The 27,869-nt window shown below is 42.1% G+C and overlaps 1 protein-coding gene across 1 annotated transcript in view; it reads right to left on the bottom strand.

Moving 5' to 3' along the window:
- The window catches only part of PARVA (parvin alpha), a 170,956-nt gene that overhangs the window by 39,817 nt on the left and 103,270 nt on the right, over window positions 1-27,869 (bottom strand). Inside the window, exons 4-5 of the mRNA XM_065944030.1 lie at window positions 25,796-25,898; window positions 7,152-7,292 (exon numbers count right to left, since the gene is read on the bottom strand). Of these exons, the coding sequence (XP_065800102.1) occupies window positions 7,152-7,292; window positions 25,796-25,898 (244 nt within the window). The remainder of the gene's footprint in view (window positions 1-7,151; window positions 7,293-25,795; window positions 25,899-27,869) is intronic.

The raw sequence follows: 27,869 nt of genomic DNA, 5'->3' as shown, positions 1-27,869 counted from the left end.
CTAACTCATGGCCTTCCAGGGGGAGTTTTCATCTTGAGGCTTTTGGCTTTGTCAACTAAGAATCCCCCAACATTTATAGCTTTAAAAAAGGCACCTGGGGGCTTCCCTGGTGGTCCAGTGGTAAAGAATTCATCTGCCAATGCAGGTGACACGGGTTTGATCCCTGATCAGGGAACAAAGATCCCATGTGCTATGAGGCAGCTAAGCCCATGCAGCAACTAGAGAGACCGCACATCACAAATAAGACCCAGTGTGACCCACTCACCCTTTCAAAAAAGGGCACCTGGCATGGGACGGACCCACTGACATGATGCACAAAGGCAGAATCTGGGTTTGCTCTTCTGACCACATCAGAGCTGACCACATCAGTCCTGTCACTGAGGGTTGTAAGGACATTTGCTACCTCTACCCTTTTTCATAATCCTGGAAAAGCTGCGGTCGGAAATTTTGTTCTCACACTCTGGTGATGTTGTATGCTACCTTGACTGTCTCGTAAGCAAAGTAGAGCTATGTTGTAGGCACCATACGGATGTCAGACTCTTCCAATGAGTGCTCTGTCTTTCTGGGTATACTTTCAAGAGAAAAAATTACAAAGTTTCTCTTTTTTTCTCTCTCTCTCACATCACATACATGCTATGTTAAATAATAAATGCTGGAGAGGGCATGGAGAAAGGGAATCCTCCTATCTTGTTGGTGGAAATGTAAATTGGTGTAGCTACCATGGAAAACAGTGCAGAAGTTCCTCAAAAGATAAGAGTTAGCATATGAGCCAGCAATCCCACTCCTGGGCATATATCTGGACAAAATCATAATTCAAAAGGATACCTGCACCCTTATGCTCATAGCAGACTATTTACAATAGCCAAGACATGAAAACCACCTAAATGTCCATGGAAAGATGAACAGATAAAGATGTGGTATAATCAACAGAGGTATGGACAAAGAAGATGTGGTAATAAATAAATGGAATATTACTCAGCCATTAAAAAGAATGAAACAACGCCATTTGCAACAACATGGATAGACGTAGAGAGTGTCATACAGAGTGAAGTAAGTCAGAGAAGGAGAAATATCATATGACATCCTTTAAATGTGGAATCTAAAAAGAAATGATACAAATAAACTTACAAAACAGAAAGAGACTCACAGACTTCGAAAATGAACTTGTGGTGGCCAGAGGGAAGGGACAGTTAGGAAGTTTGGGAAGGTCATGCACACACTGCTATATTCAAAATGGACAACCAACAAGCACCGGTTGTATAGCACTTGGAACTCTACTCAATGTTATGGGCCGGCCTGCATATGAGGAGGTTTGGGGGAGAAGGGATACAGGTCTATGTATTCCTGAGTCCCTTCGCTGTTTACTTGATATTACAACATTGTTAATTGTCTATATCCCAATACAAAATTAAGTTTAAAGTTTGGGGGAAAAAAAAAGATGTTGTATATTTACACAATAGAATACTACTCAGCCATTAAAAAGAATGAAATAATGCCATTTGGATGGACCTAAAGATGATCATAGTAAGGGAAGTAAGCCTGACAGAGAAAGACAAAATATCACATGATATCACTTATATGTAGAATCTAAAATATGACACAAATAAACTTATCTACAAAACAGATTCACAGACATAGAGAACAGACTTGTGGTTGCCAAGGAGAAGGGTGGGTGAGGAAGGGATGGATTAGGAGTTTAGGGTTAGCAGATGCAAAGTATTATATACAGAATGGGTAAACAAGGTCTTACTGTATAGCACAGGTAACTGTATTCAATATCTTGTGATAAACCATAATGGTTGATTATCATATAGTATATTATCACTTTAAAAAAATCTGGAAATGCATATCCAAATGTAAGAGGATGGTTTAGACAAGCAGTCTAACTTCAATTTTTTAAAAAAAAGTAAGCAGAGACATTCTTTGTTCCAAAAGTCATCAGGCAAAAGTGATATGAAGGAGTATAGCTGCTCTGGTCCTGTTATCCTAACTACAGCACTGCTTCCCTTCTCCTTGGTGATGCTTGACTTTTTCCTCGCAAATCCCAAGGTTGGGACAAACATGGTTTAATAGTCACTGCTTTAATAAATTGTAGAACATCCACAAGATGAGACAGTTTGCATGCATTGAAAATCATTGTTAAGACAGAGTAGATGTAAATATTAAGAATATTAAAGGGAACTAGAAATAAGGTAAATATATACATTTATGGATTTATGCATATAGATACACATATATTTGTACATATACACATACATACATGTATATAAATACACACACATACACATATGTACACAAATACACACATACACACATGTACTTGTTGCCAAGCCTTGGAAAGTGGAAAAAACAAAATGCTATAGCTGAAAGATTCTTTTTTCCTGCTTCAAATGTTTCTTTAGAATAGGCATGTTATCTTTCCAATTAGGAAAGCTTCTGACAACCTCTGTGTATCTGGGCACTCTCATCATGTTATCTCTCGGCACATCTCCTGGTGTCTTCTCCCTGATGCCGGGCAGAATGCAGGGCCACCGTGCTCCTGTGCTCAAGTCAGGGTGGAGACGTGCAGAACGGCAGCAGGGCTGAGCAGCCGAGACTGCCGTATAAACTGGGCCCTGCAGCCGCTGTGCCAAGAGGGTCGCTCCACGACTGGGAAACTGTCTCAAGGGTGCTGCTGAGTGAGAAACAGTCCTCCAAACATGAATTGTGGTGGAAACAGAAATTGGTGCAATTTGGGAGGAGGCAATTTGACAGTATGTGTTAGGACCTTAAAATGTACATATCCTTTGGCTCTAAAGTACCACTACTGGATTTTTATCCTAAAGAAGTAATTATTATCTACGAGCAGACAGAACTCCTCAGGCTGTACTGATATTAGTGAGAAAATGGAAAAAAATCTTAAAATCTATCATTAGTTAAGTAAATTATGATATACCTAATCTATATTATATTTTTAAAAGTGACATATAGAAGGATATACAATGATCTGTAAAGATAAACATTTTGTAAGCAGTATATACAGGTTGATCTCATCTTCATAAAAATATATTTTATATGAAAAGCATATGCACACATTTTATTCATTTATTGATGTATTTAATTCTTACAAACACACACACAGCCCAAAGGAACATCAAAAGGCTGACAGTGCTTGTATCTGATGGACGGCTCGGGGGGCAGTATGTGTGGGCTCAGTACACAGGCTCTGCAGCCAGACTTTCTGGGTCTCACTCCTGGCTCCATCGCTCACCCACCATGTGACCTTGGACAGTGACACTCTTTTAGCAAACAGTATTGTGATCAGTATTGCCAATCATTTTCCCAGGCTTTAGGGACATAATAGTAAAGGGGCAAAAATCCTTGCCCTTGGGAAGCTTACATTCATTGTTTCTTAACCTGTCTATGCCTTCCCTTTCCCATCTGTAAAATGGGGACAGTAGAATCCTTACCTCAGATGGCTGAATAATGATTGCAAGGCTCAAAATATGTAAAGTGTTTAGATAAGTACAGGCATACAGCACTATAAATATGTTAAATATGTTAGATGTTATTTAAGCGTCTTTTAACTGTATTTTCTAAATTTTCAATAATAAAAATTATTATTGTGAATTAAAAAAAAAAAAAGGAAGAATCCCCTAAAACCCTGGATCAAGGACCTTGGAAACTCAGTGCTGTCCCTGTCACCTTGATCCTGAGTGGAAAGATGACACAATGTCCTCAGAAAGAGCCAGGGAAGATAACTGAGAGAGGAGGGGTTAGAGTCTGCCCTGGGAGTCATGCCCGCCACATTCCTTATCACAGAAACCACTGTTGCCTGAAGCCCCGAGGTATCACAGGGAGCTGGTTCCTGAGATAATTATTCCCTCTGACCTAGTAATTCCTCTCGGTTCTGGAAAGCTATCTGATGAGAATAATTCAAGAGAAGCAGAGTCACAACCTAACATTTAACTCGGCACTATCTGATATTAGCAATAAGCTGGAAAACATTCTAAAAAAGATCAGTGTCAACACAGGGTTTAAGTTAACCATGGGATACCTAACCCAGGAAATAGAGCAGCTATCAAAAATTATAACTACAAAGACCACATGCGAATATAGAAGATGTGTATGATGTAATATTAAGAGAGGATAACAAAATGAGTTTGTACATGCCTTCATCAAGTAAAAATATGAAAAACTATGCATTGATGTGGATAGTAATGGCAAAAAAATGAAAACAGCTAGATGAGAGTGGTAATAGATGTGATTATTTTACTTGTAGACATTTCTCTATAAGAAATGAAAGTGAATGCGAACCCACAACAAATCATTCAAAGCCATTGAAGACAAGGGTTCTGATGTGGCTTTAAAAAATTCCAATCTTAAGCCAGGCAAAATGGTTTGGGGATGGGGAAGATGAAATGAGGAATGTTTCAGATCAAGAAAATATCTTCCAGAAAGGGTTCTAGAAAGGTGGGAATATTGTGCCCTATTTAAATGAGGCCAGTGTATGGATGACAAGGAGAGAGGCTGAGACAGCATCAAATACATTTGCGGACAGGGAGGTAGGTCGGGGGCTGGCCAGATGTTAAGGGTTGATTTGCTCACTCCAGCCTCAAATTCATCCTGGAGAAGGAAATGAAAACCCACTGGAGTCTTAGCCTCCAGTCCCCCTGAATGTGACCTTATTTGTAAAATCATTGCAGATGTGATTAGTTAAGATGAGGTCATGCTGGAGTAGGGGGAGTCCCTAATCCAACATGACAAGTGTCCTTATCAAAAGAGAAAATTTGGACACAGAGATATGCATAGAAAGAAGGTGATGTGAAGAAATGTAGTAGAAAATCAGCCCTCTGTGAGCTCAGGAGAGAGGCCTGTAACAGATCCTCCCCTTGCACCTCTCAGAAAGAACCAAGAAACCCACCCCTTGGTCTCAGACTTGTGGCCTCCAAAACTGGGAGCAAACAAATTTCTGTTGCCTAAAAACAAATGAAACAAAACAATTCCATCTTTCCTATTCCCAAGTTGGATTCCATGATACACAAAAAGGAGTTTTGAAACAAGGTCCTACTATAGTAGGACAGGAAACTATAGTCAATATCCTGTGATAAATCATAATGAAAAATAATTTTTAAAAGAATGTGTGTGTGTGTATATATATATATATATATATATATATATATGTATGTATAACTGAATCACCTTGCTGTACTGCAGAGATTAACACAACACTGTAAACCAATTATGTTTCAATAAAAAAGAAAAGAGAGCTCCAGAGGGCTTCCCCAGTGTTTTACTCCTTCCCTGGTGGCTCAGATGGTAAAGAAATTGCCTGCAATGCAGGAGACCTGGGTTCAATCCCTGGGATGAGAAGATCCCCTGGAGAAGGGAATAGCAACTCCCTCTAGTATTCTGGCCTGGAGAATTCCACGGACAGAGGAGCCTGGTCTACAGTCTACAGCCTGGGCTACAGTCCATGGGGTTGCAAAGAGTCGGACATGACTGAGCAACTAACAAATCAACTATACTTCAATTAAAAAAAAAAAAGAGGTAAAAGGTGTTTTGTTTTGGAGAGGTTTATAGAGATGGTCCATATTCAAAGAGCGGGAAATAGGATCAAACAAAACTGACCAGCAGTCACCATCAGAGGACTTTAATGCTTATTACTATTATGGATTTCCAGAATGCAGATACATTACCCAAACTAGTGATCAGCTCCCTTTCCCTCCCCCACTGAACATGATTAGCATTCCTGGGTCCCGGGGTGGCCTCCGGGGCTCACAGCCACGGCCTCCCCCCCTCCCTCCCTCGGTGTCCCCTCTGCTCGGCAGAGGGTGCCTTGTTCCCAGTGCTCTGTGCTGCTCCAGGCAGCTTATCACGCCTGCAAGCGAACGTGTAATTATGCTGAAGGAGGCACTTGGCGTCTCTCTGCCAATGTCGGGTGTTTAGAACCTGCAGAAGAGATTGCCAGTGGCAGCTACTGTGTCTTTGACTTGGAGAGGTGAAGATTCCCTTTACTTTCTCAGGTCTAAACGGTGGTGTTTTGGGGTGGGGTGGGGCGGAAAGGTCCGTTTTAAGCAGTATGCATCAGGACCTCCCTGGTGGTCCAGAGGTTAAGAGTCAGGCTGCAGTGCAAGGGACATGGGTTTGATCGTTGGCCTGGGAGGATCCCACATCCTGTGGAGCAACTAAGTCCATGAACCACGACTACTGAGGCTGCACTCTAGAGCCCACGCCCCGGAACTACTGAAGCCCGGCGCCCAGAGCCTGTGCTCTGCAACAAGGGAAGCCACCGCCACGAGAAGCCCGCACGCCGCGTGTAGAGACGGCTCGTGTACAGCAACAGAGGCCCAGGGCAGCCAAAAATAAATAAATACAAATTAGAAAAAAAAATTCAAAGTTGTCTATGTCAGATGCAGGAAGATATAATACTCAATCCCTTAATACTTAAAAGGCAAAACCTACAATCTAAGTCATTTTATTCATCTAAATGCACATTTTTATTCTATCACAGAACAAAACAATGTTGGGCTCCTGATAGGAAAACGTGTTGTTGCTACTGGATTTGCTCAAATCTATTGATCTCATGTTGACTGATATGGACTCGATTAGGTCCATATTAGACAGCCGGGCCCTGGAGGCAGCAAGAGAATGAACGGTTTAAAATCTCTGAGATCCTTGAGCTACACTTGCATGAAAACCTGAATCTTAAAATCTTATTTCAGTACCTATGCTCTCAACCATATCTTTGCTCCCTCTGGACAGTAAGGGGGTGAGAGGAAGAGGGTGGGCATTGGGACAGAGCCAAGTCCCTGCTCCCCGCTTCTCAGCTGCTCAAACTAGGGATCTCCGCTTCCCACAACCTTGAGAAGCTGGAGACAGCTTTCTCAAAAGGTTGTGCTGGGACTCAGAAGTAGCTCAATGAACAGGAGTTTCTTTCCCAACAATCTACATGAGGTTTCTACAGAACACCTTTTATAGAAAAAGCACACTAGATTTTGACATGTTGTGGTTTTCCTCAGCTTCCTTTGGATGAGGGTGATGAGCTTGCATTCTAAGGAAAGGCACATCTCGCTCAGATGGGTTTGCACCCACCCAGCTTATGATGCAACCTCCTGGGGAAACCCCATAGGTGTCCTGTAACAATCCCCATTTCCCTTCATAAGACTCACTGTCTACATTCCACTTGATGCTCCGAGGAGGAAGTTTCAGAGTTTCGTTGATCTTCTCCAGGACAGTCTGCAGCTTTTGCTTCTGGGCAATCTCTGACTGGGTGACCTCGGCGACGTTCAGCTTCTCACTCTCGAGTTTCTCTGGGGCGACAAGGGAAAGAGAACAGCTATTAGCTTTGCTACACACCACCCTAAGCCATGCCCTCACACCTTCACTCATTCACTCACTCACCAAATACATACTGAGCACCTAGGAAGAAAGGGTTGCTGCTGTTCCTTCCTCAGCTGATGGTGGCACTGTGGTGCTAGTATGTAGTGTGAAGACCTAGGGATTGTGTCTTGAAACCCCAAAATGATAAGGCCTCAGGACCATGAGTGAGTGAGTGAAAGCCACCCCGTTGTGTCTGACTCTTTGTGACCCCGTGGACTATCATATACAGTCCATGGAATTCTCCAGGCTGGAATACTGGAGTGGGTAGCCTTTCCCTTCTCCAGGGAATCCAGGACCATAGGTGGGCATTTAACCCAGCTTATCACATTTGATCTCTCTTCCCTCATATCTGGGGTTTACCCTCTTTTTTTCACATCTGCCTTCTTCTCCAAGGACATGCCTGTGCCCCGACTGGAAAGCCTTCTATGCTTCCCCTGGCCAGTGGTCAAGTCCTAATTCAAGGAGTTTTGAACGCTCTTGTCGTGTAGTACAATATGAATCATATTTATATCTTAAGAACCTTCTTTCCTTTTAAACCCACTTGGAAGATAACTAATTTGATGTGTCCTATTTAATCAATTCTAATGCACACATCCTTTCACATTTTAACATCCCTGAAATCAGGCTATCTTAAAACTGATGGCATCCTACAACTGCTGACAGCCAGATGGAAGAGTTACCACTGCTTCTATGTGGAGGAACTTGGTCATAACTCTTCACAGTGTGGTCACTTCCATGTCTCAGTAAGCCTACAAGATGCTGTGTAGCAGAAATTAACACAACATTGTAAATCAACTATACTTCAATAAATTTAAAGAAAGCCTACATTAGCAATTTAAAAAAGTAGAACATAAACATTCCAAGTCATAAGAAAGCATCAGGTAATAGTTTAATTGAAGGTTTTTTTTCTCTTTGAGTGGTACTTATCCTGGTATGTTTTAAAATCATTGGTTCAGGTATGCAACGATATAACCCCTTAATACTTAAAGGCAAAAAAAAAAGTCTATTTATTTTATTCATGTAAATTTTATATTTCTATCTTAAGGAACAATTTTGGATTCCTTAATGGGAAATATGTTGTCTGCTATTGGATTCACCTAATCCACTCTCCGCAACTCACTGGAGGATTGACAGGACTTTCTTAAGTATGTTTAAAATGTCTTTTCTCCTCATTTTTTAGGCATGCCGTACAAACGAATGAAACTTCACCATACATCAGTGGTCCCCGTATAGCTTACATTATCTTATTTTTCAGTAGTTGTAGCTTATCCAAGTCAAATGCCCCTTGAGTAATTCTTTAAAGACAAAATTGCCCAGTAGAAAATGGGTTATGGAAAAATCTGAACAAATTTTTTTTGGCCAACCCAATATATAACAGATCTTATTCAATCATTCCCCTGTAGATACAGAGTCAGGTTATATTCCACTTTTTCCCCATTTGTAATAAAGTTGCAGTAAACATCCTGTGTGTGTGTGTGTGTATGTATTACCAACTGATTATTACTGGTAAAAATAAAAGTTATTGTCTTACAAATTTTCTTCTTGAACATAGTCATCTTACCAAATTCCTTTATTATTTTTTGAGTTTTTAGTATTCTCTAGGCATACAAATAACATAAAACATTACTGTCCCTATCTTGTAAGCTTATGTCACTTATTTCAATTTTATGACATTTTAAGATAGATTTCTTTGAGTCTCTTCTACTGTTTCTACCCTTCATATTATTTTAAAAATATTCAACCCTTAAAATTTAAGCGATCTACTCAAATAGTCCTACAGTTAAATAACTTCATTCAGTGTTACTAAGAATTTATAGATAATTTCTTTTTAAAGTCTTCTTGTTTTTTTCCCTTTATTCAGCTAATTTCAGCTAGTTCTATGAAAATTTTCCATTACCAAATTTTTATTCTTCCAGGAAATTGTTTCTCTCATGTTTTATAGTTCTGAAAATTGTTCATCATTAGTTTAACTTGTCATAAAGTAGTAGGCATGATTTTGAAATAGGATGCTATTTAGAAAATTTTCTCAGGTAGGATTACATTGTAAATCTTTCCGTTGTTTTTGAAGTTAGCATCCAAATAGGCTTTTGCAGAGGTTATTTACAGAAAACAATGAAACAGTATTCAAAAAGTTCTCAAATACCAAAACAGGGCAGAATAAACTCAAGTATTCTGAATGGTTGTCATTCAGAATTGTTAGAATTGTTAAATATCCTAACAAACACCGTCGCCACATATATCACACTATATTAATGTAACCACCCTTCAAGGAATTAGAATACGTAAACTCCTCCTTCCAGTATGAACAATTCCTAAATTATCATATTTTTGTTTCCAAAAACATGGAGAGGGTTAGTTTAAAAAAGTTTTTGTTTTACTGTATCATGGTCAAAGAATTTGGTCTGTATAACTTGTTCAGGCTTTATGGACAGAGTCAAATTTTATAAGTGTTCCATGCAGTTGAAAAGAATAAGAATATTCATTTGGAGGTGTTGTTGGTCATTTAGATTGCCTAGCTCTTCTCTAGTTTTTGAACTTTTTCTTAACGTGTTATTAAAAGAAATATGTTAATGGCAGATTTGTCAATTCTTGTAATTCTGACCGACATTTAAAATTTTTATATAGTAACATTAAATGCATAAAAGTGTTTTAGGTTTAAAATGTCCTTATTTCCTAGTAATGTTAGTCTCATTAATAATGTAGAGGCTCTCCACAACAATGCTTTTCTCCTTAGTCTATTTCATATTAAAATAGTTACCCCAGCTTTCTTTTAATTAGTATTGTCTAGTAGATATGATTATCTCCATTTTTTTCTTTCAACCCCTCTGTATCCTTATATATTAAAGACTATGTCTAGTAAACAGCATATAGAAAGATTTTTTGTTATCTAGTCTGACAATCTTTTAAAAGGATAAAGCCAATTTACATTGATTGGGTTTACAAATATACTTGGATTCACTTGTATCAGCTTACTTTGAACTTTTTGTTACTCTATTTTTCTGATTCTTTAAGTCCCCCTTTCACCCTTGTCTCTTAGATTAAGGTTTTCTATTCCCTCTCATTTCATTTTCTCCTTATTAAAAGTAGGGAGGTTATATGCTCTGTCTTATTATTTTAGTGGTTTCCTTAGAAATTTTATCACGTGTATTTAACTTACAGTCTTATGCTAATTAGTCTCTTTATCCATGTACTAATACAAGGACCTCAGCACACTAACTCTAATCACTCTTACTGACTTAAGTGCTATAGTTGTCTGGGATTCTGATTCTATTGTATCTTTATTTTTTGTTGCATTTCATATCTTTTCTGGGGGTTCATTTTCCTTGTTTGTGGAGAATACTCTTTAGAAATTCCTTTTAGTAAGGGTGTGTTGGTGGTAACCCTCTCACTTCATGTTTGTTTAAAATGCCTTAATTTTCTCCCCGTTTTTTAAAGTTTTTTTTTTTTTTCTGGATTTAAACCTGAAAGTTAACAATATTTTTCTGCACTTTGAAATTTTCATTCCAATAGCCTTGGGATTTTATTGTTCCTGATAAAAGACAGCTTTCAGTCTGTTGTTATAGGTAATCTATTTTTTTCTCTTTGCTTTTGATCTTTTCTTTGCCTTCAGTGTTCTTAGGTTTCATTATGAAGACTTCTGATTACTTGTCCTGTTTCGGATACCCTGAGATTCCTGAATCTAGACTTCATATCTCCCATCAGTTCTGAAATTTTTAATTCATTATGTCTTTAATTATTATCCATACACCATTCTCTTTGTTTTCTCCTGCTAGAATTCCAATTACCCATGTGTTGGGTTTTCTTAATCTCTGTTTTTTATTCTCATTTTCCACTCCATTGTCTTTCTCACATTGCATTCTGGGTAATTTCTTCAGTGCCATATTCCAGCTCATCAATTCCTAATCAGCTGTGTCTAATCCACTGAAGTTTCTAATTACATTATTCCATTTTTCCCCCATTTCTAGAAGTTCTATTTAGTTCTCTCTCATAGTTTGCTTGTCCAATTTTGATAGTTACTTGTGCTTTTATCATCCTTTCAATAGTCTTAAGACTTTTGACATATTAAATGTATTTTATATTCTGTAACTGATCAATTGCTAATATCTATAGCATTTGTGGGATAAATCTGTAGTTTATTGTTTTGGCTGATGCTGTCATACTGGCTTACTTTCATGTGTTTGGTGATTTCTGATCTTGAGCTCATTTACTTTGGAATTTTATCTCTGGGAATTTTTTTGTAGCCTGGGTTTAAGGTTCATCCTTTTAAAGAGGCGTATGTTTGCTCCTGCCTTGGGAAGCACTAATAACTTGGAACAAGTTTTAACTACATTTTCAGCTTGGGGCATTTAAACCCACATAAGTACTGTGAATTCTAGTCCAAAATTTGTTTGAGTACAGACATTTGATGATAAGGAATTATCAGTGCAGACTTCTTTCTTGTGTCCTATTCACGTCCAAGACTGAGATAGACATTTATCCTTACTTACCCTCTCTGTGGGACAAGATTTTCTCTTTCACCCACTGAGAGTGTTACACTTCAGAGACCCTGGTGTTACTCAGGAGTATCTGATCCAATTCCCCTTCCTTTCAGGCTTCAGGCTTTCTCTCTTGACCCTGTAAGTGTCAGCCATTAAACCTCAGGCTAATTACTGTTTAGAAATTAACACTTATTTTACTGGATTTACACTTCCTTGTTGTTCTTGGCATCAGTAGGATTTCATTCCTTTCCAGTTAAGCCATACAATACAAAAAAATATGTGTTTTTTAAAGTTTATACAGATTTTTAAAGTTTGCAGGCCAAGAAGATTTGCTTCAACATTTAGTGAGCCATAATGTTCAACCTGAAAATCTATTTCCTTATCTTATTACATTAGCTTGTATATCCAAAACACTTATAATGGTGGTGATAGCTACCCTTTCTGACTTGTTCCTAATGCCATGTCTTTGACATTTCACTATTCAATGTGTTCACTGTTAAGTTTTGTATAAATGGTCTTTATCATATTTAGGTAGTTTCCTTTTCTTCCTGTTTTACTTGGGATAGCTGTTGAAATGTATGACGTGTTATTATTTGACATCTACTGACAGATTTAGTTTTGCTATTAAAATTTACATATGTACTTTAAAACTGAGAATATACAAACATGGACAAAATTCAGGCTGTGAAAATTAAGTCCCCTCTTCCCTCTGCTGTCCCAAATTCCCCAGTTTCATGCTATAGAGAGCTTTTGTGACTCACCAAAGATATTCTCTACGTACTCAAATATCAGATGTGTCTCAATGCACACACACACTGACACAACATTTCTGCACCATACTATTTTTTTTTTTACTTAGTAAGACACTCTGGAGAGCTTCTCTACTACTTATAAATAAAAGAATAGGAATAAAAAGACTTTCATCTAGCTTTTGACTTTTTCAGAGACCAGAAAACGTCCCGTCCAATTTAAGAACAGCAGTATACATTATCTTCAATTATGTTAGAATCAATGACTATCATAGCAACAGCTAGGGCAGTGCTATCCAAAAGAAATTTCTGCTATGATGGGAATGCTCATTTCTGCACCATTCAGTATGGTAGCCACTAGACATATTTGGCTAGGGAGCATTTGAAATGGAGTTGGTGTGACTAAGTAAACAAATTTTTTAATTTTATTTTAATTTTTTATTTTAATTTCTTTTAATAGCTATATGTGGTTACTGGGTATTATATTGAACAGCTCTACTATAAAGCTGTACAGGTTATCTTCCTGGTTTTATAGAAGAGTGACCCCAATTGCAGAGGAAAGTTTTCGTGGAAGAACCAGGATTGGAACTCCAATCTATCTTGCTTTTCATTACTCTTACAATTTTAGCATAGCTACTACTTCAGCCTAAGTACATTTTGGGGGGTGGGGAAGAGATTCTCGAAACCAATATGACCAAACCCTTCAAGATGCTGTTCCTCCTGGGGCTCATGGAATCATCCCTATTTAACACTCACCATTTAGAGTATAGCATCATCGACTCAGTGGGCATGAATTTGAGCAAACTCTGGGAGACAGTGGAGGACAGGGAAGGTGTGCTGCAGTTCAAGGGGTTGCAAAAAGCTGGACATGACTTAGTGACTGAACAGCAACGATGTAGAGTCAGCCTACTCTACATTCAGCTGCTCATTCTCCACATCACCAGGTTCTCTTAAGAGATGGGAATACCAGACCATACTACCTGCCTCCTGAGAAAACCGTATGAAGAGCAAGAAGCAACAGTTAGAACTGGACATGGAGCAATGGACTGGTTCAAAATTGAGAAAAGAGTATGTCAAGGTTGTATATTGTCACCCTGTTTATTTAACTTATATGCAGGGTGGTGGTGGTGGTTTAGTCGCTAAGTCGTGTCTGACTCTTGCAACCCCAAGGACTGTAGCCTGCCAGGCTCCTCTGTCCATGGGATTCTCCAGGCAAGAATACTGGAGTGGGTTGCCATTTCCTTCTTTAGGGGATCTTCTCAACGCAGGGATAGAACCCAGGTCTCCTGCATTGCAGGCAGATTCTTTACCCACTGAGTACATCATGTGAAATGCTGGGCTGGGTGACTCACAAGCTGGAATCAAGATTGCTGGGAGAAATATCAACAACTTCAGATATGCAGATGATATACTTTAAAGGCAGAAGTAAATAGGAACTAGAAAGCCTCTTGATGAAGGTGAAAGAGGAGGGTGAAAAGGTTGGCTTAAAACTCATTTAGAAAACTAAGATCATGGCATCTGGTTCCATCACTTCATGGCAAATAGATGGGGAAACAGTGGAAACAGTGACTGACTTTATTTTCTTGGGCTCCAAAATCCCTGCAGATGGTGACTGCAGCCATGAAATTAAAAGACGCTTACTCCTTGGAAGAAAAGTTATGACCAACCTAGACAGCATATTAAAAAGCAGAGACATTACTTTGCCAACAAAGGTCCACCTAGTCAAAGCTATGGTTTTTCCAGTAGTCACATATGGATGTGAGAGTTGAACTGTAAAGAAAGCTGAGCACCGAAGAATAGATGCTTTTGAACTGTGGCATTGAAGAACACTCCTGAGAGTCCCTTGGACTGCAAGGAGATCCAACCAGTCAATCCTAAAGGAAATCAGTCCTGGATATTCACTGGAAGGACTGATGCTGAAGCTGAAACTCCAGTACTTTGGCCACCTGATTCGAAGAACTGACTCATTTGAAAAGACCCTAATGCTGGGAAAGATTGAAGGCGGGAGGAGAAGGGGATGACAGAGGATGAGATGGTTGGATGGCATCACTGACTCAATGGACATGAGTTTGAGTAAACTCTGGGAGTTGGTGATGGACAGGGAGGCCTGGCGTGCTGCAGTCCATGGGGTCACAAAGAGTCGGACGCGACTGAGCGACTGAACTGAACTGATGAAGGTGGAAGAGGAGAGTGAAAAAGCTGGCTTAAAACTCAACATTCAGAAAACTATGATCATGGCATCTGTCCCATCACTTCATGGCAAATAGATGGGGAAAGAGTGGAAACAGTGACAGATTTTATTTTCTTGGGCTCCAAAATCAATGTAGACAGTGACTGGAGCCACAAAATTAAAAGACGCTTGCTCTTTGGAAGAAAAAATATGACAAACCTAGACAGCATATTAAAAAGCAGAGACCACTTTGCTAACAAAGGTCCATATAGTCAAAGCGATGGTTTTTCCAGAAGTCATGTACAGATCTGAGAGTTGGACCATAAAGAAGGCTGAGTGCTGAAGAATCGATGCTTTTGAATTGTGGTGGGAGAAGACTGTCAAACCAGTCAATCCTAAAGGAAATCAACCCTGAATATTCATTGGAAGGACTGGAAAGACTTCAGCTAAAACTGAAGCTCTAATACTTTGGCCACCTGATGGGAAGAGCCGACTCATTGGAAAAGACCGTGATGCTAAAAAAGATTGAGGGCAAGAGAAGGGGGCAAAAGAGGATGAGACGGTTGGATGACATCACTGATTCAGTACATGTGTTTCAGCAAACTCAGGGCGATAGAGAAGGACAGGGGAGTCTGGTGTGCTGCAGTTCACGGGGTTTCAAAGTGTCAGATAGGACTTAGCGACTGAACAACAACAGGTTCTCTTGGAGTTTTTCCTTTCCTACTACCACTCCTCTAGTTTGACACCATCATTATCTTGTAAAAAGATGCTTTGCTGGAGTTTCTTCTACTGCCTCTAAGCAATCCTCTTGCTGCTCCTATTTCTGATGGTGCCATTATGCTTAGAAGCCACCAACAGTGACCACTGCCCACTGAATATAGTCTAAAATTCTTAGTGCAAAGGTCTTCTATGAGGCAAGCTCATGTTCCTTTAAACAAATTTCTCATTTTAGAGTGGTTTATAGATTTATAGAAAAGCTGAAATGACAGTTCAGATAGTTCCTACATCCTAAACCCAGGTTCACCTATCTTTAACCTAGTTTACATTACTATGGTACATTTATCACAACTAATGAACTGACACTGGTACATGACTATTAACTAATTTATTTGGGTTTCATTAGTTTTCCCTACTGTCTTTTTCTGTTCACACCTCCTCATTACCTGCCTTAACTCTTCTCTTCTAGGATCATTTTTTTTTTCCCCAGAGATACCTGTTTCTTCAAATCCTTGATAGTTTTGAGGGATACTGTGGTATTTTTCTGTTTTTCTCATGGTTAGACAGGAGATTTGGGAGAGGAAGACCACAGAGATGAAGGGTCCTTTTCACTGCATCCTATCAAGGGTACATGCTATGGATGTGAGTTATCACTGGAGATGCTAACCTTGATTTGGCCAAAGTAGTGTCTGCATGAGGTTCCTCCATACCCTAATCACTGGAAGCCAGTCACTAAATTCAGTCCATTTCAAGGGTGGGGAGTTAACTTCTACTTCCTTGAAGGAGTTATAAATTAATAACTTATTTGGAATTATTCTGTAAAGAAGATTTGTCACTTCTCCTTCATTATTTGTTCAGCTATTTACTGATATCAATATGAACTTAAGGCTATATATTTTAGACTTTGGGTTATAATCCAATATTGTCACTCATTTTCTTGCTTGAATTTAGCCATTGGGAACTATTTCACATGGGCCCTAAACACTTTCAACATGCTGCCCCATATATGTGTGTATATTTTTCCTTAGTGCCTCTTTCTGCACTGCAAGATGCTACAGGCTCATTCGTATGCCTAGCTCCAGTCTCAGAGTCGCCGATACTCCAGAGGCCCTGGTTTCTATTATTGGAGACCAGTGTCAGAAACCGAGGTCTGGTTGCTAGGTCCCATCTTCTTTGCTCACCACACACCCCACTCAACCAATCCTGATGCTCATCGGATGCGCTCCTGTCTCTTTGACACTCTCTCTTCGCTCACAGCGAAATCTACAGGGGCTTACCAGCAACATTTTTTACTGGAATGTTCTTCTCCCTCATCTGGTTGAAACTCTGCTCCTTCCAGAAGGCCTGATTCAAAATGTCGCCTCTTTCATGATGCCTTTCTAAATCTTCAACTTGATAGCCCACAGCCCTTTATAGTACCAGGCTGAAGTTTCTGAAAGGGCACTGTGATGTACTTACCTCCAAAGCCCTACGCTCAGCAGTAGCACATAGCAAATCAAATGGCTATTGCTCGATGAATATTTAATTGGCTACATTAAGGTCGGTGTAAGATATATACTCTTTAGGGTTGCCCAGGGGAAAAGACACACACACAGACACCCAACACAAAACCAAAAACCCTCCTGCAGAGACCCTTACGGTCTCATGCTTGAAGAAGATATCCTATTTCAGTCCTATGCAATTGTGAAAACCAGAAGGGAGAGCCTTATGGCTTGCATCTCTCAGAACAGGCTTTTTCTGTTCCCAGTTACACACACATGTTCATAGACAGGGATCAGGGGAATCAAACATGCCATAAGGAAACTGGCAGAGCTGTCCCAAGTCAGAAAACCTCAATAACAAACAGGTAGCAGCCCACGGTCAAATGGAATGATGATCTGGGGTAAGCATTTCCCTTGACTCCTTTGCCTCCTGCCTCGCTCACTCAGTCACATCTACTGCCTTGGTGTTGGGAATGCAAATATAGCAAGATGTCCGTGGATGCACCTGCATAGTGAGATGCTGGGAAATGTGTCCCACCTTTGGGCCATTCTGAGACTCTGTTATTGATGCATTGGGGTAAGAGTACACCCAGGGGAACTGAGGATGTTACATCTATCAGTTAACCTGAGAAGAGTCTTTGCGTGCCTGCTCAGTCGTGTCAGACTCTTTGAGACTCCATGGACTGTTGGCCGCCAGGCTCCTATGTCCATGGAATTCTCCAGGCAAGAATACTAGAGTAGAATATTACTCCAGGGGATCTTCCTGATCCAGGGATCAAACCCACATCTCTGGCATCTCCTGCACTGGCAGGCAGGTTCTTTACCAGTAGCGGCACCTGTGTAGCCCTGGGAAGAGGCTAATCCTGGGATAAAAGATGAGGTGAATTTTTGCACAGGGTAGGGAGAAACTTCTTCATTTTGGGGGTGTGGTGGGAAGCTTTGGTTCTGAGGTGTGGGAAGGGCTGCCCAATGCTCTGAGAGCCCAGGATGAGGTACCATGCAGAGGCAGGCCAGAGTGGCCAGCAGCTGACTTTTCCCACATGGCTACAGCAAGTGTACAGAGAAATGGCCGGTGTCGGGAGGAGCAGCCTTACAGCAGAAGCTGCACCCTCTGGTCTTCCTAGATGATGCTGATACCCCTTTCCAGAACTCCCTGCGTCCACCTGCCACTGCAGGCAGCTCTCAGCACGCTGATGGTTCCTGTCTCTAGCCCTGAAGCTCTCTCCTTCTCTGCCAGGAGTACAACCCAGGGGCTCTTAATTCCTACACAGTCCTCAGTCGCACAGCAATGGGAGCCATAGGATAAACGCTCCTGCTCCCTTTCCTGATTTTGATGGGTGGTGTCACCTGGTTTCTCAAAGGGACCCCTGCAGCCCTGAGCCTTGGTTGCAAACAGAGCTGTCATCCTTATCAATGCACACTCAACGGTGTTTCTCTCTTCCTCTCTTACATTCTCCACTTGGTTACTTGTATTTCCTAAGACTACCCCTCACATAAACTTCTTCCACCTACGTCCTTGTTTCAGCATCTCCTTTCAGGAAAACCTCGTCAGCTCTGCTGCCAGGACAAGAGGGAAGATGCAGACGACAGAGGCAGCAATGGGCAGCTGGGTTAGGCAGCTTGGAAAGAAGGACCAGCAGAAGGCTATGCCAGAAGAATTTCCCAGGTATGCCTAGGGACTCAGAAAGGCAAGCAGACCAGACACTGATGCTGAGCAAGTGGCATCTGGCCACACAGAGGAGCACCAGGTATGCTGCTGCCCCCCCAAAGCTCATGATCAGACAGCACCCAGCCAGACAGTCCACCTGTCACCTCAGGGATGCTCATCTATTCAGAATTTCACCATAACAATAACACACACCACACACAACACACACACACAAACACACCTGTTGGTCCAGAGATCCCTGCCTTGGCATCTTGCTCATTTCTGAGTTGAGCCCTTGCTGCACGATATCATCAGCATGGATACCCAGATTCCAGATCTGTATTCTGCTCCCAAGATGTGACTTGGCATATCTGGCCTCCTGGCGGTCCCTATGCCATTTTATCTTTTCTAAGTGTCTGTATTTAATAGTTAGTTTATTAATCCCAAACTCAGTTCCCTCCTACTCTCCATGTCCAGCCCCAGTACAATTTGAAGCTATATTTCTGGAATGATCATGCCTGATTCACCTTGGTACCATCAGGTAATAGTACTGTACTTACACATGGCTGTGTATTTGAGCAACAAAGAGCAATCTCAAAACACTAAGTCATACACCCAGATATTGACTTCTAAACACCATTCTCAAATTCAAGACACTGGGCCTCCTTGGAGAAGTAGTTGATTCTAGGGTCAGAATAAAAGTGAAATAAAAGATGAGCCTGGAGCATCTTATGATATTAGAAAGTAAGAAAATGCTCAGAAAATAAATAAATAAATAAATAAAGGGCAGTATGTCCAGGAGGTGCTTGGAGTTAACTAAGAAGAGCTCCCAGTGGTCAAAGCTGGAAGTATATGAACAAACCAAGAATGATGATAATAATGATTACAACGTTTGTAATGATCATAAGAAATGGTATGGACCTAACAGAAGCAGAAGATATTAAGAAGAGGTGGCAAGAATACACAGAAGAACTGTACAAGAAAGATCTTCACGACCCAGGTAATCATGATGTGATCACTCACCTAGAGCCAGACATCCTGAAATGTGAAGTCAAGTGGGCCTCAGGAAGCATCACTACAAATAAAGCTAGTGGAGGTGATGGAACTCCAGTTGAGCTATTTCAAATACTAAAAGATGATGCTGTGAAAGTGCTGCACTCAATATGTCAGCAAATTTGGAAAACTCAGCAGAGGCCACAGGACTGGAAAAGGTCAGTTTTCATTCCACTCCCAAAGAAAGGCAATGCCAAAGAATACTCAAACTACCGCACAATTGCACTCATCTCACATGCTAGTCAAGTAATGCTCAAAATTCTCCAAGCCAGGCTTCAGCAATACGTGAACCATGAACTTCCAGATGTTCAAGCTGGTTTTAGAAAAGGCAGAGGAGTCAGTGATCAAATTGCCAACATCCACTGGATCATCGAAAAAGCAAGAAAGTTCCAGAAAAACATCTATTTCTGCTTTATTGACTATGCCAAAGCCTTTGACTGTGTGGATTACAATAAAATGGAAAATTCTGAAAGAGATGGGAATACCAGACCCATCTGACCTGCCTCTTGAGAAACCTGTATGCAGGTCAGGAAGCAACAGTTAGAACTGGACATGGAACAACAGATTGGTTCCAAATAGGAAAAGGAGTACGACAGGCTGTGTATTGTTGCCCTGTTTATTTAACTTATATGGAGAGTACATCATGAGAAACGCTGGGCTGGAAGAAGCACAAGGTGGAATCAAGATTGCTGGGAGAAATATCAATAATCCCAGATATGCAGATGACACCACCCTTATGGCAGAAAGTAAAGAACTACAGAGCCTCTTGATGAAAGTGAAAGAGGAGGGTGAAAAGGTTGGCTTAAAGCTCAACATTCAGAAAACTGAAGATCATGGCATCTGGTCCCATCACTTCATGGCAAATAGATAGGGAAACAGTGGAAACAGTGTCAGACTTTATTTTTTGGACTCCAAAATCACTGCAGATAGCGATTGCAGCCATGAAATTAAAAGACGCTTACTCCTTGGAAGAAAAGTTACGACCAACCTAGACAGCTTATTAAAAAGCAGAGACATTACTTTGTCCACAAACGTCCGTCTAGTCAAGGCTATGGTTTTTCCAGTAGTCACGTATGGATGTGAGAGTTGGACTATAAAGAAATCTGAGCACCGAAGAATTGACGCTTTTGAACTGTGGTGTTGGAGAAGACTCCTGAGAGTCCCTTGGACTGCAAGGAGATCCAAGCAGTCCATCCTAAAGGAGATCAGTCTGGGGTGTTCATTGGAAGGACTGATATTGAAGTTGAAACTCCAATACTTTGTCCACCTGATGCGAAGGGATAACTCATTTGAAAAGACCCTGATGCTGGGAAAGATGGAGGGCAGGAGAAGGGGACGACAGAGGATGAGATGGTTGGATGGTATCACCGACTCAATGGACGTGAGTTTGGGTAAACTCCAGGAGTCGATGGACAGGGAGGCCTGGCTTGCTGCAGTTCATGGGGTTGCAGAGTCGGACACGACTGAGTGACTGAACTGAAGTGAACTGAACCAAATGATTAAGTATCCTTGTATCCATATTAATATAAATACCGAATGCATATGTAAGTCTTATCCTTATAGAAGACTTCAAATTAATAAATGAAGAAGGAATGGGAGAATAGGAAAATAGAAAACCTTCACTAGACTTCCACAGTAATAACCAGCAGACATGTTCCACCGATTATAGTTAGTGGGATGAGTGTAAGAAAAAACAAGATATGCTCAAAGTCTTTTTTTTTTTTTCAGGCAAGAAAAGCAAAGTGTTTATTTATATCTTGGTCTGTACACGAGAGTTCCCCAGGGAGCCTGCCTCTGCAAGCCTGCTCCTTTTTGGCCCAGAAGCAGGTGGGATGCAGAGGGATGTTCAAAGTCTTAAAGTATCTCCCTGAAAATAAGTTAATAACAAAGAGAAAAATAGTAAAAATTTATAGTGAAGAAAGCCTGGCCAACACCATCTTAACTGAGTAGTCAAGATTAATGTCACAAGTGACCAGTCACGGTAACACTGTGTCTGCCCTGAAATGATACACTGAGGACACATCAGCTCTGTGGCACCCCTCCCCAAACATACAACTCGAATCACGAGAACACATCAGACAGACCCAAATTGGGGGCCATTCTTCAAAATAACTAACCAGTCCTCCTCAAAAGTGCCAAGGTCATGAATGACAGGAGACGTGACAACTGCATGTAATGGGGGATTCTGGGTTTACCTCCTAGAACCAAGAAAAGACATGAATGTAAAAACTGGTGAAATCCAAATAAACCCTGCGATTCGGTTAAGCACCGTCCTGAGGTTGATTTCTTAGTCTTGATGCTTCCCCTCTGCTTGGTAAGATGTTGACATTAGAGGAAGCTGAGTAAAGGGAGACGGGAAACCTCTTGGCTGTGTCTGCAACTCTATTAAAAATTATTTCAAAATAAAGAAGTTTTAAAGAAACACTGACACATGGGCTATGGGTTTAAGTGGTGAAACAAATTGTGAAATATAAAGAAGATCTGGGAGAACTTCAGAATGCTTCTGAGGCAGGAAACAGCTTAATGTAAGAAAAGGAGTTTGGAACCAGAGAAGTTAAGACAAATGATGAGGCTCTGAGCTAAGGAGGCAGCAGTGGGGTTGGAAAATATTGCTGACAGCCACCCCTGACCTAGTGCACGGTGACCCAGGCACTTTTACAAATGCTGCATGTGTTCTAGCTGATTGAGACATGAGATGGGTTTGACATGTATATATGGGAATACAGTTGCCAGAACCGTGACCAACAGAATGTGAGGGAAGAAGGAGCAGTTCAGGATTACGCCCAGGTTTCTAGTCTGGGCTCGTAATAGCATTCCTCAAGGTGGAAAACAAAACGGGTTTGGGGAGGAGGAAGACAAGCTGAGTTCAGGGCAGGCGGGTTACAGGTGCCTGTGTGACATGCAGGTGGGCAGGCTGGGAAGAGATAACCTTCTCACAGCTTCACAGAGCTATTCCAGAGATAGAGATCTGAGGGTGATGATCATATGGTTGATGGCTGAAACTGTAGGGACAGATGAAATCACCCAGGAAGAAGGTATGAAAGAGAAAGAGAAGGAGGCCAAGGATGGAAGCTGGAGGAAAGCCAACCATTATGGAAAGAAGCACAGAGGAGGGGGACGGCTGAGAAGCAGGTGTCAGAGGCGGAAGAGAAACACGGCAGCATGAGGTCCCAGAAACAGTCGGGTCGGGGAAGGCAGATGAGACGTTCAGTAGGGGCAAACGTCACCACGGAAGAGGAACTCTCAGGTGACACTGGTGACGTGGGAAGGAAAAGTTGACGGCAAGGTGGTGGCACCCAGCCGGTACCTCAGGGGGGACTGCTTAGTGGTGGGGAGGCGGGGAGAGGGAGTGCGAACCATTATTTTGAGAGATGTGGTTGGGCACGAAGAAAGGAAAATAGCCAGAGGGGAACTCCAGGTCAGAGGGGTCACCCAAACTCCCATCTCCAGACCGATTCCTCCCAGGAGCTCCTGATGCACATCTTAAACTGCAAACGAGTCCTCTCCAGTGGGCATGCTGTCTGTAGCTTCTGAACGTGTGTGTCTAGCCCTAAACTCACACTTAGGTTGACAAAAGAGGCATCAGCTCTGCTTTTAATCACCTTTTCAACGTGAAGTTTGAGATCTGAGGTGGTCTAACCTGACTGTACTTGATGCCTGACTCGGGGCAGCATGGATGATGCTGGGCAGTTTTGTAACCTTTCCCAGAGGCGAGATTGCTTCATGACCATGTTCCATTACCCCTCAGCCCCGTGTCCCACCCCTGCTTGGAAAGTCCAGCATAGAACACTTGCAGACAGTGTCAAGTCCCAACTAGAAATTTGGTGGTGAAGTTAAAAGCTACAAATGCTAGGAGAGGTGATGAGTGAGGCTCAGGGTTTTTCCACATCTGCAGGTGCCAAAGTGCGTTCCCCTCCGTGTTCAGTTACATTTACGAGCCTTTAAATATTAATACTCATTAATATTGATGTTTGAGTACCAAATGAGCTTAGCTTCCTAGACATTACTAGATTTTATATTATTCATTCATTTGGTCAGTATACATTGATTAAGTGATGGCAATGTGTTATTACTGGAGAAGACTGGAAAAAGGAATATGACATGGCTCCTGCCCCTGAGAAGCTTACATACACTCATACATGTGTGCTTAGTCGCTCGGATGTGCCTGACTCTTTATGACCTCATGGACTGTAGCCCGCCAGGTTCCTCTGTTCATGGGGATTCTCCAGGCAAGAATACTGGAGTGGCTTGCCATGCCCTCCTCCAGGGTATCTTCCTATTCCAGGGATCGAACCCAGGTCTCCCACATTGCAGGTGGATTCTTTACCATCTAAGCCACCAGGGAAGCCCAAGAATACTGGAGTGGGTAGCCTATCCCTCCTCCAGGGGATCTTCCTGACCCAGGAATCAAACCAGGGTCTCCTGCAACATAGGCAGATTCTTTACCAGTTGAGCTACCAGGGAAGCCCATACATTTACATAAACAGCTACAAACAAAATGGAATATCTTACAATAATAAAGGCATATACATTATGTATATATGTCTTATGTATCTATAACATAAAAGCATGTATGTTATATATATGTGTGTATATCTATATAACAAAGGCATACATATTATGTACATGTGTATGTATCTATATAATAAAAGCATGAATGCTTCATACACGTGTGTGTATCTATATCTGAGGGAACACAGAAGAACACACGACTGTTTCTTCCAGATGTGACTATGTCGTGAGGGGAGGCACGTTTGGTTGACTCTACAGATGGGAAGAATAAGCGATAATGGTTTATCTCAGTGGATAAAGGGGGAAGAAGGGCCCCAGAGGCAGAAGAAAAGAAAAGGCAAAAGAAAAGAGGTGTGACTATGCCCAGTGTATGTCATAATATGACACGGTGTTCAAGATGGCATAACTACCAATGAAATGATAACAGATACGGACTGACTGGTCACTCACTGTGTGTCAGGTGTGATTCTAAGCATTTTACATGGCATGAGCCACACGTGTGGGTGACTGGAGGTGAGGCTGACAAGACAGATGCAGTGTTCTGAATATTGTGCTAACAGGTCTGGACTTTGTCCCACAGGTACGGGAGAGCGAGGACCAACAAAATGAGCCTTGCAATTAAGAAAGATTCCTCCACCAGCAGCCCCCTGCAAAGGGGAATGGGTTGGAGGAGGTGAGATGGGAGGCAAAGAGATGAGCTCGGAAATTGTTTCAACAATTCAGACAAGTGAAAATGGCAGTGAGGAGGGGATGCGGGAGAGAATTCCGAGCAAGAAATGGGGCCGTGGAGACCCCATGCCCCACAGCCACAGAGGGGCAGGGAAGAGAGGACGGGGCTCTACTCACTCAGAAGGAAAGAAACATCCTTAGGAAAGGGGATGTGCTCAGCGTGAGGCGCTAGTGGGAAGCTAAGGAGAGTCTAGAACTTAGGGCAGCAGTTAGCATGACAGAAAGTGGGGGACAGAGAGGAGGAGTCCGAATCTAATCACGATGAATCTGTCCTCTCAACACTAATGTCACCCGGAGGCCTCCTTTCCTTCCCCAACAGCCTCACACTTTCACATAACAGCTGTGGACTGACACAGGGATGCATACGCTGCCAGAGGCTAGGCACCTGGAGACACACGGAGCCAAGTGTCACAGGGGTCCACACACCTGCGTACTTGCACCAACTGGAGGGAGGTACACACAGGAACACACACACACACAAGGCCACAGATCACAGAGGTATACATATATGCATGCAAACCCACACACATGTACAGGTCTATAGGTGAAAAACGTATACAAACACACCCATGCAGATCCACACACATGTAAACACACCTACAGAGGCCACAGGTGTACAATTTTCTGGAGAAGGTGAGGCATGTTTTCAGTGTGCAGTGGAGTCCTGTCATCTGCCTGCTGGTGATTCTCAGCTGCTAGGCGGAGCAATCCTGTCTGGCTCCAAAGCCTCCCTTTGCAATGAGTTCATGTAAAACACTCCCAAGAGTACATTTAACTGGTCTGCTAGCCCAAGGCTACCCATCCCTATTCCATTCCAGGTGAACTATTGTGACTGGAGAACAGCTCCAAACTAGATTTAAAGACACCCACTGCTCGACATTCAACTCTCCTCTTACCAAAAAGTTTCTGGAGGACTTGGCCATCGTATAAATCTTCAGCGAGGTCTTTCACAATGATTCTTTCTCCGACCAAAACATCGTTAATCCAGTCAATTAATACCTACCCAGAGAGAGAGAATAAGAGAAGAGTCATAGGGTGTTTCCTTGCACACCAGTGATCTCATCCTGGACAGTTAAAATTTGAATGAACTCCAGATTTTGAAAGGAGCAGAATTATCCACACGCCTGAGTATGTGTCCAGCAGCTGTGAGTGTGAGCCCAACACTCTTGTTAACCTGCAGGTATAGGCTCTGCTAGTGCTGGTGGCACTAGTGTCTCTGCTAACACCTCTGGCCCCTACCTTCCCTTCCCCGAATGGCAAGAACGTTCACACAGTGCTTGGCTGTGTGGCTTTGCAGGCTGGACAGGATGGGCTTTGGAGTCATGCAAACTGGGGTTGAAACCCTCACTTTACCTACTAAAATAATTTGTGCATCTCTGGGATCGACAGACTGTTATGTGTGTGTGCGTATGTGTGTGTACCTCTGTCATCCATGAACCACTGTGTGTATATCTCTGTGATTTATGAATCTACAGCAAGCTAGTTATCTGCTCTGAACCTCTGACTCCCCACCTCTATAGTGGAAGTTGAAGGCACCTCCCACACTAGGTGGTAGAAAAGAATTACAGGGTCTCCCTGGTGGTCCAGCAGTTAGGACTCCACACTTCCACTGCAGGGGGCAGGGAACAGTTCACTGTTCAGGGAACTAAGATCCCACATGCCACACCGAGTGGCCAAAAACCAAAACCAATATCAGGAAAAAAAGGAAAGGAATTACATACAGCAAGGGCCAAACGTCCAGTAAGGGCAGATCTCATTAATAAATAAAGCACTCTCCTGTTATGACATATCTGGCCAGGTGGTTACTGTCACCCCTATGTTCAGGAGGTAAAACCAAACACAGAGGTGAACACGGTCCAAGGTCCCAGAGCTAACTGTGGGCAGGGACAGGAATAGCCACTCTTGTCCACCTCACTCTACACACAGCACACGTTCTCCACCCTGCGCCAGGCTCCCTCTCAGTGGGGCTGTGCAGTGTCCTCCGGGGCCCGTGTCTTAGCCTCTGTGCATCAGGCATCCAGCAGAGGCATTCCAGGTGACCAGTCACTCAGTTAATCCACACAGCACCCCGAGAGGCAGGTAGCATCGGTTTTATTTTTCAGGTAAGGAAACTGAAGCTTGCACAAGGCCACTGCCTTTTTAATTTCAACCTCTTGCTTTATTTATGAAGGTATTATTCATATACAGTAAAATTAACCAATCTTAAGTATACAATGTGATGACTTTTGGTCACTGTACACAGTTGTGTAACCACAACCACAATCAAGACACAGAACAGTTCCCTCACCCTAAGAAGGTCCCCCTGGTCTCTCTGCGCTCAGTCACTGCTCCTGATCACAAGCTTCAGGCAAGCGCTACAGTTCGGACTTTTTGACCATTTCACCTAAACGGAACATCACCCTTTTTTGTTTTTGGGCCATGCCACGTGGCGTGTGGGATCTTAGTTCCTGACCGGGGATTGAACCCACACCCCTTTGCCGTGGAAGCGTGCAGTCTTAACCACTGGACTGCCAGGGTGGTCCCAGAGCATCACCTTTTGTGTCTGACTTCTTTGACTCAGCATAAGCAGATTGCCTTTACAACACAGGCGGGAGCTGGGCTAAATTTCCACCCTTCAGTGGAGACTCGGGCTTTCAAAGCACATTGTTCTACTGGCCTAAGGCAGGAGCTTCCATGCTTCCACCCTCCCACCTCCCCTTCCCCTTCGCTCCCTTCTCTCCTTCATCCATCCAACCATCCATCCAACATCTATGCATCCAGCATTTATTAATATCTGCTATATGTCGCTCTGTGCTGAATCCTGAGGGTACAAAAAAAGACTGTCCCTGATGAAAAAAAAAAGGACAATCTTTAACCCCAAGCAGCTCTCCACTTAGTGAAGGAGACTGAGAGGTATGTGAGTAGTTGGAACATCATGTGATGACAACAGGATAGAAGTATATGCATGAACCACAGCAGCACGCAGAGCGG

The sequence above is a fragment of the Muntiacus reevesi genome, chromosome 9 (genome assembly GCF_963930625.1).
Source record: "Muntiacus reevesi chromosome 9, mMunRee1.1, whole genome shotgun sequence".
Taxonomy (NCBI): domain Eukaryota; kingdom Metazoa; phylum Chordata; class Mammalia; order Artiodactyla; family Cervidae; genus Muntiacus; species Muntiacus reevesi.
The sequence above is the reverse complement of the archived record's forward strand: the minus strand, read 5'-3'. Positions and strand labels throughout refer to the sequence as shown.